This window comes from Caenorhabditis elegans, chromosome I (genome assembly GCF_000002985.6).
Source record: "Caenorhabditis elegans chromosome I".
NCBI classification, from domain to species: Eukaryota; Metazoa; Nematoda; class Chromadorea; order Rhabditida; family Rhabditidae; genus Caenorhabditis; species Caenorhabditis elegans.
In genome coordinates, this window is record NC_003279.8 from 4,816,431 (window position 1) to 4,829,888 (window position 13,458).

Genomic DNA, 13,458 nt, shown 5'->3' on the forward strand with positions numbered 1-13,458 from the left:
GGAGGAACATCAAGTGTGAACAACTGAGGTACTATGTGCAAAGGATTGGCAAAAGAGATTGAGATGAGTTTGCCAAAAAGGTTTTCAGGCACCTTATAGTCTTAGGAGAAGGTTGGAGGAACATCAAGTGTGAACAACTGAGGTACCGTATAGATGAACTGGCAAGATCCGGATGGATAAACGGTCGCACTCGTGTGGTCCGTTGGAAGCCTCAAAGATGCAAGCCACTGACATGAAATATGAGGATCGCCCCCTTGTATCAGATTTTGTTAAATTCTTCTGGAAGAAGTCATTCGTGGAAGATTTGTCATCAAAGAGGGGAGATGTTGGGTATCAACGTGTATTGACCCACGACGTGGCTAAGAAGATCGTACAACGTGAACTCTATGAACTAACTTATTTATTCCTTAGTTTAGTAATGTAATAAAAAACTACTCGTCTTCTCTCCTCGTCTCGCCTTCGAATACACAACATTGGTTCCTCCAACCTTCTCCTAAGACTATAAGGTGCCTGAAAACCTTTTTGGCAAACTCATCTCAATCTCTTTTGCCAATCCTTTGCACATAGTACCTCAGTTGTTCACACTTGATGTTCCTCCAACCTTCTCCACACAGGTGCAACGCGTCCAATTCCGGTCGGAACACGTAGGCGGCTTCCCTCTTCCGAGAATTGAGGATCCCGATTCCTTCTTCTTTTTCTCGACTTCTCAGAAGTCGCTCCTGTCCACCTTGACTCCATCTGCCGAGCGCACACCATGTGCCTCTCCCCTTCTCTGAACCGACTTATCCACGGTGGTGGGATGCAGTGAGCTCTCAATGATCCTGATCGCCAATGTTATGTACCGAAGGACGAACAAGGAGAGAAGACGAGTAGTTTATTACATTACTAAACTAAGGAATAAATAAGTTAGTTCATAGAGTTCACGTTGTACGATCTTCTTAGCCACGTCGTGGGTCAATACACGTTGATACCCAACAATTTTTTGAATGTTAAAAATCCAAAATCCCCAGTCACTCTAAAAACTAACTAAAAACTGAAAAAATACTGTTCTCTGAAATTTATAGAAGTTTTTCTTCTATTTGTTTTCCTAATTAGTAACAAAGTTGCAAAAAATATTCAAACTTCCAAAATTTCACCTGCTTTCTCAACAGCAAAAAATCACAATACATGTTTTCTATTTATTTTTCTCTTTTCTTACCTCATTTTTCCAATAGTTTACCAAAAGATTTTTACGATCAAAACAATTAGAAGAACATTCGATTTCATTCAAATCACAGAGAAAAACTATGACTCTTCTTGTTGAATGTTTTCCGATTTTCGACTAATCTTTCGGATTATCTTTTCTACCCTTTTCATTTAGATTCATCAACATGACCTCTACATTTTTTTTGTTTTTGAATAGTTTATGAGAACAAGGATTTCCGGAGTATTAGCAGAAAGACTAGATATGATGTACGCATTTTTAACACTTTTACTATGATCATTTTGTGATTTTTGTACTCATAATAATCATTGGTAAATTTAAGGTATTTGCTTGTATAAAAAATATCTAGACGAAAATATAATATCGAAAAAATATTTCAATTAAACTTCTATAGGCGCAGGTTTTATTTAAATAAAATGGCAGAAATTTTGGCCATATTCACAGTTAAACGTTTCTAAGTTCATCAGTTACCAAAAAATTGTTTCCAAACTTGTTAAAATCGGATCCTTTTTGTACAAAACTTCAAAACTCAGTGACACATCGGCGCCTTTGAAAAATCATTAGTTCAGCTGATAATACTTTGCCAAGTTTTTTTAGAAGCACTGCCAAAATATATAATAAGTACCAAAAAAATTAGTGAGCTGTCTAGCGAGAATTTCAAGTTAAAATTGTTTTCAATTCAACTAGATATACTTCTCCTATACTTAGCATTCCGCTTTTAGTTGAACTTTTTGTATTCTTCAAATCTCTTTTTTCCATCTGTTCGCATTCAAACAATTCATCCTCTTCTTTTCTCTTTTTCTTCTTCAATTTTCAATGTTTCGTTCACTCATTTGCATTCCAACAAGCACACATTCACCATAATCCTCCCCCTTCTTCCACTTTTCCAATTTTTCAACACACGGGCCATTAGTGATGATGAGGAGCATCATGAGGTTGAGCATGCTCTAATTGAATTGATGCGAACTGCTGCTAGTGCTGCTGCTCGGGTTGACCAATACAGAATGCGCTATTCCAAATAAAAAAAACGAGCGAAAACCGCAACATTAAAACACTGGGGACCCATTTTCACGTCACAAATAAAAATTTTAATTTGTGGGAAATTGGATTAGGGGCGGGATTCAATGGATTGTTCTAAACTTGGACTTTTCAGGCTTCTGTCTAAATTTAGTCTAAATCTTGAAATTATTAGACTTTACTACGAGTTCTACCATCCCTAAAAACTAAATTTTTCTATAATTTCGAACTTTATAATTGCCTCAACTTGTTTCTTGAACTAAAATCGTTTTACTTCAAAAACAATATATCTGAAAGCGGAAGAATATTTACCAATTCAATTCCCTCAATTCCCGTCAGTCACTTTATGTGTTTATTCTCTTTGCCAACTTTTAACATTAAACTATTTGACAGAGATCGAATAAAAATGGCTATGGCTGAAATAAAAGAAAACAAAAACATGTAAAAACGTTCGAAAATCTCAAAGAAAAAGTTTTTAGGCGGGAAGGAAGTATCTTAAAGTTTGATCTTCACTTGTTTTTTCTTTGAAAAAGATTCGAGGATGGCGTTACATCCGGAAAAGTGTGAATGTCAGGGAAACATTGCACATTTTTTCGAGTATGAATTTCGATTTTTGAAATTTTTGGAAGAACGCACGGAGGGACAACTAACGTAATATCTTGTTTCCAATTGATATCAGCGATATTTCTAAAAATTCGCATTGAATCATAGACAATTCAAAAAAAATCCACTTTCTAATAAACCCTGAAAGACGGTTTATTCGGAGATCTAACGGGGTTACTCAAGTAGTGTCGGAAAATTAAAAAGTGTAGAAAAATCACAACTGTATTCAAGTATATAAAACATGTATTTAAATACATTTGTGACGTCACAAATGTATTTCAATACATTTTGCTAAATTACTTGAATAACCCAAAAATCAAAAAATTATTCTATAACCTTTGCAAAAAACCCTAAAAATATTCGTAAATGTTCAAATTCCACTAACGTCAATTCCTTGTATTTCACCTGCGTTTAGAACTATTTGAATATTCAGAATGTCAACAAATAACCTCATAAGAATATCAAAATAGCAGTGGGAGTACGTGCATTTATATAAATAATTTTGTATAAAAATAATTTTAGTTTCAGAATAAATTTTATTCTTTATAAATTTGAAAATTGATTTTAGAAGATTCTAAAGTTTTCAAAGATAGATTTTCTGTTTCTAAAAAAATTAAATTAAAATGTTCTAATGATTTTTTTTAGAAATCACAATTTAGAAATTGCTGTTTTAGGGATGAGTTAACAAATTTTCAAAAAAATCTAGGCAAAATTACAAAAAACCTCTTGTTATGGTACTTTCTTGGAAACATCACCAATTTTGGAAACGTTTGAAAACGTAAAAACATTATCTTAAAACACTGAAACATCTTTGTTTTCTTTATATGATCTTCTCAACAACGTAATTTTTTCAAATTAATGGTTACTCTTACCGACGTCATTCCATTTTCATTTTTTTTCCGTTCAACGACTATGAACCAAAATTTATCTCTCGAAGCTTCGACGTATTCACTTATCATTTGAATATATCTAGAGTATTTTCAACTTAACTCGATTAAAACCTCTTCAATTTCAATTTCCGTCTTCTCGACCCATTGTTTCTCGTCCACCCTCATCTAAATGCTTTATTTTTCACACACTTCATCTCCTTTTCTTCTTCCCTTAGTTTTCTTCATTGTTAAGATTCTTCCATTAATTATTGTTCCACTTTGAGTTTGTACGATTCTTTTTCGAAAGGGCTTCAACATTTCTGCCTTTTTTGGCTGAAAAAGTGATTCGTCAATTAAAAAAATCGGAACAGAATAATATTTTAAAGTGATAATTACCGCAAAGGCTGGAATTTGACTCCGCTATGTAGATAAGGTTTTTGGAGTACTTAAAATCGATCATTGCTAAAATATTCCACGAAATATTGACACTGGTCGCATTTTTTGAATTCCAAAAAGATCAGTCGTTTTCATTTAAAGTTTTTTTTCCGTCTTGAAATATAATTGACTACTCATTGCAACATTATCCAGGAAAATTCTTATTCTTGTCACGTAGTTCATTCCATTTCATTTTCTTTTTTTTCAATTTCTAGCTTAACCTCATTCTTCATTCCGACATGTCCCCATGTATCCAGAGCTCCTATGCTTTTTCCAGTTTTTTGAACTTGTATTCCTACGACTATTTGAACTCTATTTCCTTATATGAAATCTCAGAAGACTTTACTTTAAAAAATTAAAACGCTAGAAGTTCATAGATGACGTGAGGATGTCAGTTTCAAGTGGCACTTCATCAAAAATTCAAAATAAAGGTTAACAACATGTGACAACTTGATGATTCACATGCACTTTCAAAATTAGATTTTCTGTTTTTCTAGAAAATACTTTGGAGTTTCTGAAACAAAAACTGGTTTTTTTTAGTTTCTAGTTAAAATAGTCAACTCAATACCACTTTTTTCCAAAAAAGTTTATTTTTGCGAACCAACCATTGGGGGCATTCTCATGTAGCTCAGCACCTGGAAACATGAATGCCCTTGCCCTAAACTGGACTGATGTCGTATAGAAAATTTTAATACCTTTTCATTTATTTTTCAAAAATTGGCCATACCGTTTTTGCCACTTGTATACTTTAGGAAGCCCACCAAAATTTTTTTACGAATTTTATATTCCAGTTGTATTTATTTATTTATTAAATTTTTTATTTATTTCATTTAAATTACCTAATTGCATTACCTTTATTTCAATGTTGAAACTCTTAGTAAGTTTCTAAATATTAAGTTTCTAAATATTTAATTCAACTCATAAACGTTCTAGAGATCACACAACTTTTTCCTGCTTCATCCTTCCTGTTCATCTGGTTAATCCATTAAATTTCCCCCAACATTTGCCACGTCATTCAATATATCATCTCAACGCTGAAAACTCATGAATCATTTCACCACCTCTGCCTCTCTCTCTCTCATTTTCATTAATTTTTCTTCATCTCAACTAACCAGAAGCATCCATTTTCCATTTTCTGCATTACACACCCAAAATTACCTCCGTCCTTCTCTTGTCTTAAATTATCGAATCTTTTTGCCTCTTCTTTTAAAATCTCTAACTTTTTCCCTTTTTTTACTCACTTCTTTTCTCGTTCCTTTTTCGCGGATCCATTCCAAGTTTGAATTTCAAACACTAAATTTCCGCGCAAACTTCCAGCGGAAATGACTTTTTTTTTTTTGAGTGTTTGATTCTTTATTTTTACTTTAATTTTTCAGAAATGAATTTGAGTGATCCTAGGAGCAATGATACAATAAAAATGACTGAGATGACAATGACAGAGGAAATGATGAGAGAATGGATACAAAGTCAAATGGGAGGAGGTTCTGGTACAGCTAAAAAAGGAGTTGTTCCTGCGACAGAAGGTATGGGACATTCTTGAGATTAAAATGTTTTTTGTATATTAGAATAAAATTTTGTCGTCATATTAAACATTTAAACATGTATCCTTTTAGAAATGGAATGGTCGACAGTTGGTGGCCGATTTGGAATGGCTTACATCGCATTTGGAATTCTTGCAATTCTTGTGAATATTGTCATTTTTGCATGCATCATAATTCGTCGACGAACCACATCATCACATGTCTTCTATATTATTATCCTCAATTTTACAATAATTGATACTATTAAAGGTAGGCTAGTTTTTTGGTCGATGTTGGTTTTTCGATCAACAAGTTTTGACGGGAATATATTTTTGGATTGGAACATCCTGCTTTATTTTTCAAAAGCTATCAAACTAATTAAAAATTCAAAAATGTTCCAGGAATCTGCTCCGTGCTATTTGCTCTCAAGCTTCTGACATTTAACATGGCAACAGATGGATCCATGTGGACTGTACGAGTAGATCAATATAGTGGAGTACTGTTAAGATTCACGAATTTGACAACAATTATGAATGTGTTGCTGATTACGATGAATGAATTTATTTTCATATGTCATCCATTAAGATATTCGTCTATTGTTACAAGGTAAGTGGTTTTATGTTAAAATGTGGAGTGAGATATAGGATTAAAAACTAATAAAAAACATTTTGAATTTTTAAGATTGTACCGAATTTTCAGTCACAGTTTTGATAAATTGAAAAAATGTTGACAATTTCGAACTTTCCATGAGAGTTATAGAATTCTCGCATGTTTGAAGTTCTCTGTGTAAGAAAATATCTAAAAACGATTTTTTTGTCAATAACTATTTTTAAAACTGGGTCTCGCCACGATCTCAGTCACCGTGACTGGTACATGTGCCAATTTTGGCAGATTTCTTTTTAATTTTTTGCCTTGTCTAAATAACCTCCTTTTCAGATGCCGCGTACTCTGGGCAATTGTATTGAGCTGGCTGCTAGCATTCGTCCTCACAGTACTCAATATGTTGACGAGCACCCGACAGAGAAGTGTTATGATTGACACAGAATGTGAAAATGGTACGATTTCTATCTGAAAAAGGGATAAAAGGATTTTAATTGGATTTTTTTGTTCAGAAATGATGAGTGGAGCCTCGTTTTGCATAAAACATCAGGAGACGTCTTTGTCACATTATTTCGTGTTTCATATGATTCTCATTGCATTTTGTCTTATATGTCTTGCAATCACCGCCAGCTGCTACTTTATTCTCTTTAGGTATGAAATTCGTTTCGAAAAAAAAAAGTCTAAAATTCTGAAATACCGCAAAAAATCGGGAAAAAATTAGTCAAAGTACGAATAATCCATAGATTTAACAAAAATATATCGTGAATTCATAAAAGTATGACACTTCAGTTTAAAGGCACATGTTGTTTTACTGAGTGAGTCTCGCCACGATCCCTGCACAGGGATCCCTACAGGTTCCAAATTTTATAGAGACTTCATATGATGTAGATAATGAAGTCTAGAAAGTTTTAAATTCTAAAGTTCTATGCTCTTTTAATTTAAAAAATTTCCAGAATAATCACAAAACTTGTACGAGCCGATGTCAAATACCAAGCTGAAACTGATCTTCTGAAAGAAGATCATTCACACGGAAAATCGATTGCTCGTCGAAAGAAGTACGTGCTAATGATTGGAAGTGTCATTTTGGTATATTCAGTATATCTAACCACTTATGCAGTTATTCAAGGAATGCATCTTGTTAATATCACTAGGTATTTTTTAAATATCAAATCTTAAATAATAAACACGAATTCATTTTTTTCAGCAGAAGCAAAGGAATTCCAGTTCATGCCAGAAGTGGATACATTTTCACAAAATACACGTGTTATTTGTTCATCTCATTTCATTCACTTCTTCAGCCACTTTGTTTCATGAGAATGCGGGAATTTAGAAATATTCTGAAAAGGTATCGTAATTTCACAAGATTTTGACATGCCTACTTGAAGGCGCACGGATTAATTCAAATGGGTCTCGGCGCGCAAAAGTTTATGGTAGGCTTTTTGCGGCTCTTTTAATTTTTAACAGAAAAATGACAAAATTCGCTATATATGTAATAATTTCATCGAAAATGCAAGGAAGACAGCGGCGAAAATTTAAAAAAAACCACCATAAACTTTTGCGGGTCGAGACCCATCTGAAGAAACATATGCGCCTTTAAGAAGGCATGTGAATAAATACACGACATGTCGCGACATAACGAGAACACAAAATTCTGAGAATGCGTATTGCGCAAAATATCTCGTAGCAAAAACTACAGTAATTCTCTAAATTATTACTGTAGTGCTTGTGTCGATTTATGGGCTCGAATTTCGAAATGAATTTCTGTTCGAATTGTGACAGCGATTTCAACTTTCTTTACAATTAGTTTTTTCGTATCATTAGTTTTTTTGATTTTTTGCTCAATTTCAATATCTATAAATAATTTATTTCAAAACTCGGGCCCGTAAATCGGCACAATCACTACAGTAGTCATTTAAAGAATTACTGTAGTTTTCGCGACGAGATATTTTGCGCTTCAAATATGTTGCGCGTTTCTCAGAACTTTGTGTTTCCGTAATAACTAAAAATGCAATGAAACCACTGAAGAAGTTAAATCTTCAATTTTTCAGAACTATTTTCCCCTGCCTAACAAAAACCGATCCGATCTTGACAACGGATGTATTCAAGCGTCACAGTCAACCGACTGATATTTAATAACTTATTTCTTCCATCTCCATTAATGTTTTGTATCAAATTTTTCTGGTCGCTCCCAAGAATCTCATCGCTATTTTTCTATGAAACTTGATTTTCAAAATTTAAAAAAAGTTTTATTAAAAAAAAAAACATCTTACTAGAAAAGAAACAAAGAACGTATATAAAGTGTCGAACGATTGCGAAAAAGCTAAATATTACAGAAAATGTTTGGTCAAATACGGGAAAAAACGATAGATTATATTCTCACGATATAAATAAATTTGAGATTTGAGATTCTCAAACAACAGCTAGATGCTCTAAAATTTGAAACAAACAGAGAATAATTAAAACAATAATGTGACTCGGATAAAAATTCTTTTAGAATTCTGCGTCTACCATCAGATAGTCGAAGTCTTCTTCCTCCTTTATGGTTCCCTCGTCGCATTGACTAGTCAGGTCAGGAAGGCTGTACTGATCAATAGTCGACGGCTGCTCCGATGTACTTTCCACGTTTGTGTAGTCGATTGGAACATCTACATGTCCGAGCGATTTCTGCTTAATCCTTTCGCGAATTTCCTTCATCAGTTTGGAGTCTCTTTCCTGCTTTTTTGAATTTGCGACATTATTCAGGAACTTGATGGAAGACTCGTGAGCATTGAATGTGGATTGGAAGAAGACGAGATGGCTGAAAAATATTCTTAATCAATATATATGGTTTTAAAATACTCACGTAAATGGTTCCTGCCATAATAATTCGTCCGGATATTTGATGTCGTTCTTGTCAATAAATCCTGAATGTTGATTTTGAATTGAAGATCGACTGTATCCATGAACGGACTTTGGAGCACTGAAAACATAATATTTATTCATGATATTTCTCTTAACAATTACTTGTAGCTCGCGATCTTCTCCGAAAAAGGGTTCATATTTAGTTCGACGGCCTGTGCCACTTGCTCTTTAGAGTTTCTTGTTTGGTAGAAAGAAAATGAATGCGAAATAATATCCGCTTCATCCTCATCGGAATTGATTTCGTCTCTTTTTGTTGATCTGATTCCGATACCCATCCTTCTCATTGCTTTCCAATCGACTTCAGGATCGTCTTGTTTGATGTCACTTGTCAAAGACTGAAAAATTATTGCAAATATTTAAATTATAAATTCTTACACACCTTCAGAGTCAATCCTTGCTCAGCAAAAGTGTCACAGGTGTAATCATCTGCAAGTTCCAGGTCCGGTCTCTTGATGCGACGTCTTTTAGGGACTCCTTGAGGTCTGGTCTGCAAGAAATCATTTCTAAATTTCAACAACTAGCATTAAAATCCCACCATTTTTCTTCTATACAGTCGCCTTCTTCGTTGCTTCGGCATCGCTTGTGGTTCGTACTCACAAACCACGTCTTCAGTGTCTGAGACTTCCCCATCTAACGCTTTCTTTTTCTTTTTGAGAATCCTGTCGTTCTTCAACCCACGAGCAATTTTCTGCTCTAATTCTCGGACAATCTTAAAGAAGTTAAATCGATAAAAATTTTTTAAAAGGCAGCATACGCGTTCATCCGGTCGCTCGCCTTCGGAACTTTCTGCAGCATCCACCATCGAACTCTTGTGAGTCTCCACAACGTATTCATCATCACTCTCCTCGTCGCTGCTGCTACTGTGATCATCGTCGTATTCATTTTCTGAAAAACTCTTGTTGTCAGTGCCATCTGCCGATGCGGGCGGTACTTCGATCTCCAACGGATCCTCTACAATTTCTGTTTCAGGAATTCGTGATTTCTTCTCGGGCTGGTTCACTCCCGAAGATTCCGCATTTGCTCTTTTTGATGCGCTTCTCGTCGTCGGTTTCATCTGAAATTAATGTCTCATTATTAAATATAGAAGCTTAAAAACACAATAAATGAATAAGTAAAAAACGTTTATTTAAATTTTAAGTGCTTTCATCTGTTCTTTGCACATTTCAAAGCGGTTTCTAGACTCAAAATACATAGAGATATGCTCAGATTTTAATAAACTACAATTTTAAAACTTCAAAATATGAGAAATTCTCTTGAAAGTGCATTTTAAGTAGAAAATGAACGGAAAAAAATTGAAATATAAAAGAAAAAACTTAAAGGTGCATGACATTTCTTCCATGGGTCTCGACACGAGAACACAACATGTTGACCTGAGTTACGGTAAACTTCGGTTGAAATTAGTTATTTTATGTCAAATTATTCATTTATTTTTCAGTTTTTTCTCATTTTCAATTAGTTTTTAATTAAAAAAAATGTTTTAAAATATTTTAAGTGTCAAAATGGACGAAAGCTTCGACTCTTCTGTTGTCCCTGGCTCTCTGACGAGTGATGACAGGGTGAGTAGATTTGACAGAGTTTTTTTTGTCGAGAAAACGAAAATTTTCAGGCTATATTCAACGAGCAAACATTGAAAAATGGTGATGAAAATTCGAAAAGCTCTCTTGAAGTGATGGCCAACTGCGTTTATCTTGCAAACTCAACAATTCTCCGTGAACGGAAAGTTATTCCTGCGGAATACTTCCAGGATTTTCAAGTTTATGGTGAGGTTTTATCTATCTGACTTGCAATTAAGCATGAATTATTTTATAGGAGATGTCAGCGGATATACTTTGCGACAAGACATTCCAGAAGGACGGAGTGTGTCTTCGAAGCTTTTGGCGTCTCATGACGCGATCCGTCAGAAACTCCTTCAGGTACAGTTTTACTCTCGTAAGTGGTAAAAATTCATTGTTTGCAGAAACTCGCTATTGTCGTTGAAGAGTCACTAAACACGAATCCCGTGGAAACGTTTGTCTGGACCTTTGTCTATGACTCAACCACATCTGCAAGTGCCGAAATCGGATACGGAGGGTTAGATCATTTATCTAAATATAAATTTCACTGACTCTTTTCCAGGCGTAAATCTAAATTTGTGGTGAATTATTTAAACATGGATGATACTGCTCAACAGTTTTGCAAGATGTTCAGCGAGCTTAGAAATGTTCTAAGCCTGCTCCGTCCGCTACCAAGAGGCCTCATTCCATCGATGAAAGTAGCATACAGAGGAGGTAAGGTTAAAAATATTTAATTTAAATCATAAATAAATTATTGTTTTAGAACCGGAATTCGTTCCCGGATTTCAACAAGTCGACGATTTTGTGAATCCTGAGCAGATCAATCTTGGTGCTGTTAGTTTTCCTCACGGCAATGGGTTTGTTCGTCATTTCAATCATCAAATTCTTAATTAAATTGATTCAGATTTCAATTCGCATATGCCTCGAAATTCATGGTTGAACAGCCTTCAGCCATTCGTCCACCAGTGGAAGTTTCTCATTTTGAAGATGATTTGCTCAACTCAACGATCACACCGATCGAAGTTGTTCGAGATAACACAATGAATTGTGCTGAGAATCCTGAACTTGACGAAATCTATTTTTCACCAGGTGCGTTTTGTCGAGAAAAAAAATTAATTTTCTAATGTTTATAGGTCGTCAAGAAGTACGTATGGACGAAGATGTGGCAAACGAATCAATTCGTTGTAATCCAAGTATGGCCAGTGAAATGATGGTTCTGCAGTCCGAATATAATGTATTGATTGCTGATAATGATGAAGTTCCAATGGTTGTTGAAAGGGAACGTTCTCCAATAGTGAAAGCTGCAAAGAAACGTTCAACGAGAGCTCCCGCTGTCCCGATAACTCCAACGGAACCGGCTTCTCCCGTGGAGTCCCCGGTGAAAGAGCAACCTCAAAAAGCGCCAAAAGCTCAGATGAGACGTTCCAGTAAACGCACCACGAAGAACAATGAACGATGCGAACAGAAAGAAGAAGAACCAATAGTGAACCCAAAAAGGGTAATTATTTTTATTGTTATAATAAAAATGTTAAGTTCAATAATTTACAGAGAAGTGCTCGTCGGCTTGTACCTCCAGTTGAAGTCGATGAACAGCCAGAAGAACAAAATGATGATGATGCTCAGAATTCTCTTCAAATTGACTCTGATGCTCAGAATTCTCTTCAAATTGACTCTGATGCTATTATCACCTCTCCCGAGAAGAGAAATGAATCAAAGTCTGCAATACCTGAGGAAGCTGCGGATCTAGATAATACTACATCTGAGAAGCAGGAGAGCTCAACAGCAAGATATGGCGTTTCAAATACTTCTATTAACAGGAAAAAACCAGACCCAGTTGCAAATCCGGTTTCGGAAGAGGCTCAGGTAGATTTGGCGAACGGTAGTATCCCGGATAAAAGACCACGGAAGAGAAAATATGGACGAGTGTCGAGTATTCTCGACGTCGCTGATCTGCCAACTGACGATACAGTGGAGGAAGACGTTCGTGAAAGTCCCATCTACGGTCGTGTACCAAGTATATTGGATGTAGCAAGGGCTGAGGAGAACGATGCTCAAAATGATGCTCAAGATGCTCAAAATGAAATTGCTGTTGAGGGACTTGCCGACTTATCAATTGACACCGAGCAGCATGAAGAAGCAGCTCCAATTAATGTTACTGGTCATCAATCGGAGAGCGTTCCAATCATTGTGACGGAGCATCAGTCTGAAGAAGCTCAAACGGTTGTCACGGAGCAACCAGCAGGAGCAGCTTCAGTTATTGCTGCGGAGAGACACTACGGCCGAGTTTCGAGTATTCTCGATGTAGCTGGTTCGTTCGCTGACGTAGATCCATCAGGTGCCGCTCCAGCTATTGCCACAGAGAGACACTACGGCCGAGTTTCGAGTATTCTTGATGTAGCTGGTTCGTTAAGTGACGTAGATCCACAGGAAGATACCGAAAGCTCCACTCAAAACCAATCGACTTCCAAGAAATTCAAACCAAACCCTCCAAAGGCAATGAGGTACGGCCAGTCGCCGAACATGCCAAGTAGAAGAGGAAACTGAACGATTTCTGGACAATCGTGTACAATTATCAATCTGTTCCATTTTTTTGTTGTTTCTTCGATTTCCTTTTTAATAGTTGGACAAATGCCTTAGTTTTCGAATGAATTTTTTAAATATTAATTTTCATATCCGATGATGATGGGAATTTGTTAAAATACAAAATATTACTTGCATGTGATGAAATATTTAGAGCTATTCAAGTATTTTCCAGC

General features: G+C 35.4%; 3 protein-coding genes across 3 annotated transcripts; 2 read left to right on the plus strand and 1 right to left on the minus strand.

The window, feature by feature from the left end:
* The first annotated feature begins 5,498 nt into the window (after positions 1–5,498).
* On the plus strand, positions 5,499–8,565 carry F57C9.6 (G-protein coupled receptors family 1 profile domain-containing protein). Its single transcript, NM_059055.4, has 8 exons — positions 5,499–5,651; positions 5,742–5,918; positions 6,050–6,254; positions 6,585–6,703; positions 6,761–6,899; positions 7,202–7,399; positions 7,453–7,593; positions 8,297–8,565. Exons 1-8 carry the CDS (start codon positions 5,546–5,548, stop codon positions 8,379–8,381), a joined length of 1,170 nt encoding a protein of 389 aa, NP_491456.2. The 5' UTR covers positions 5,499–5,545; the 3' UTR covers positions 8,382–8,565.
* Positions 8,474–10,209, minus strand: tofu-4 (Twenty One u-rna (21U-RNA) biogenesis Fouled Up). Its single transcript, NM_059056.4, has 6 exons — positions 9,904–10,209; positions 9,685–9,858; positions 9,529–9,636; positions 9,252–9,484; positions 9,091–9,207; positions 8,474–9,045 (listed from the first exon to the last, which is right to left on the minus strand). The coding sequence occupies exons 1-6, from the start codon at positions 10,201–10,203 to the stop codon at positions 8,739–8,741; spliced, it is 1,239 nt and encodes a 412-aa protein (NP_491457.1). The 5' UTR covers positions 10,204–10,209; the 3' UTR covers positions 8,474–8,738.
* Positions 10,210–10,641: 432 nt separating this feature from the next.
* Positions 10,642–13,366, plus strand: htp-3 (HORMA domain-containing protein). Its single transcript, NM_059057.8, has 9 exons — positions 10,642–10,705; positions 10,756–10,909; positions 10,959–11,062; positions 11,107–11,219; positions 11,265–11,416; positions 11,466–11,559; positions 11,607–11,791; positions 11,836–12,200; positions 12,251–13,366. Exons 1-9 carry the CDS (start codon positions 10,649–10,651, stop codon positions 13,244–13,246), a joined length of 2,220 nt encoding a protein of 739 aa, NP_491458.1. The 5' UTR covers positions 10,642–10,648; the 3' UTR covers positions 13,247–13,366.
* Positions 13,367–13,458: the final 92 nt, after the last annotated feature.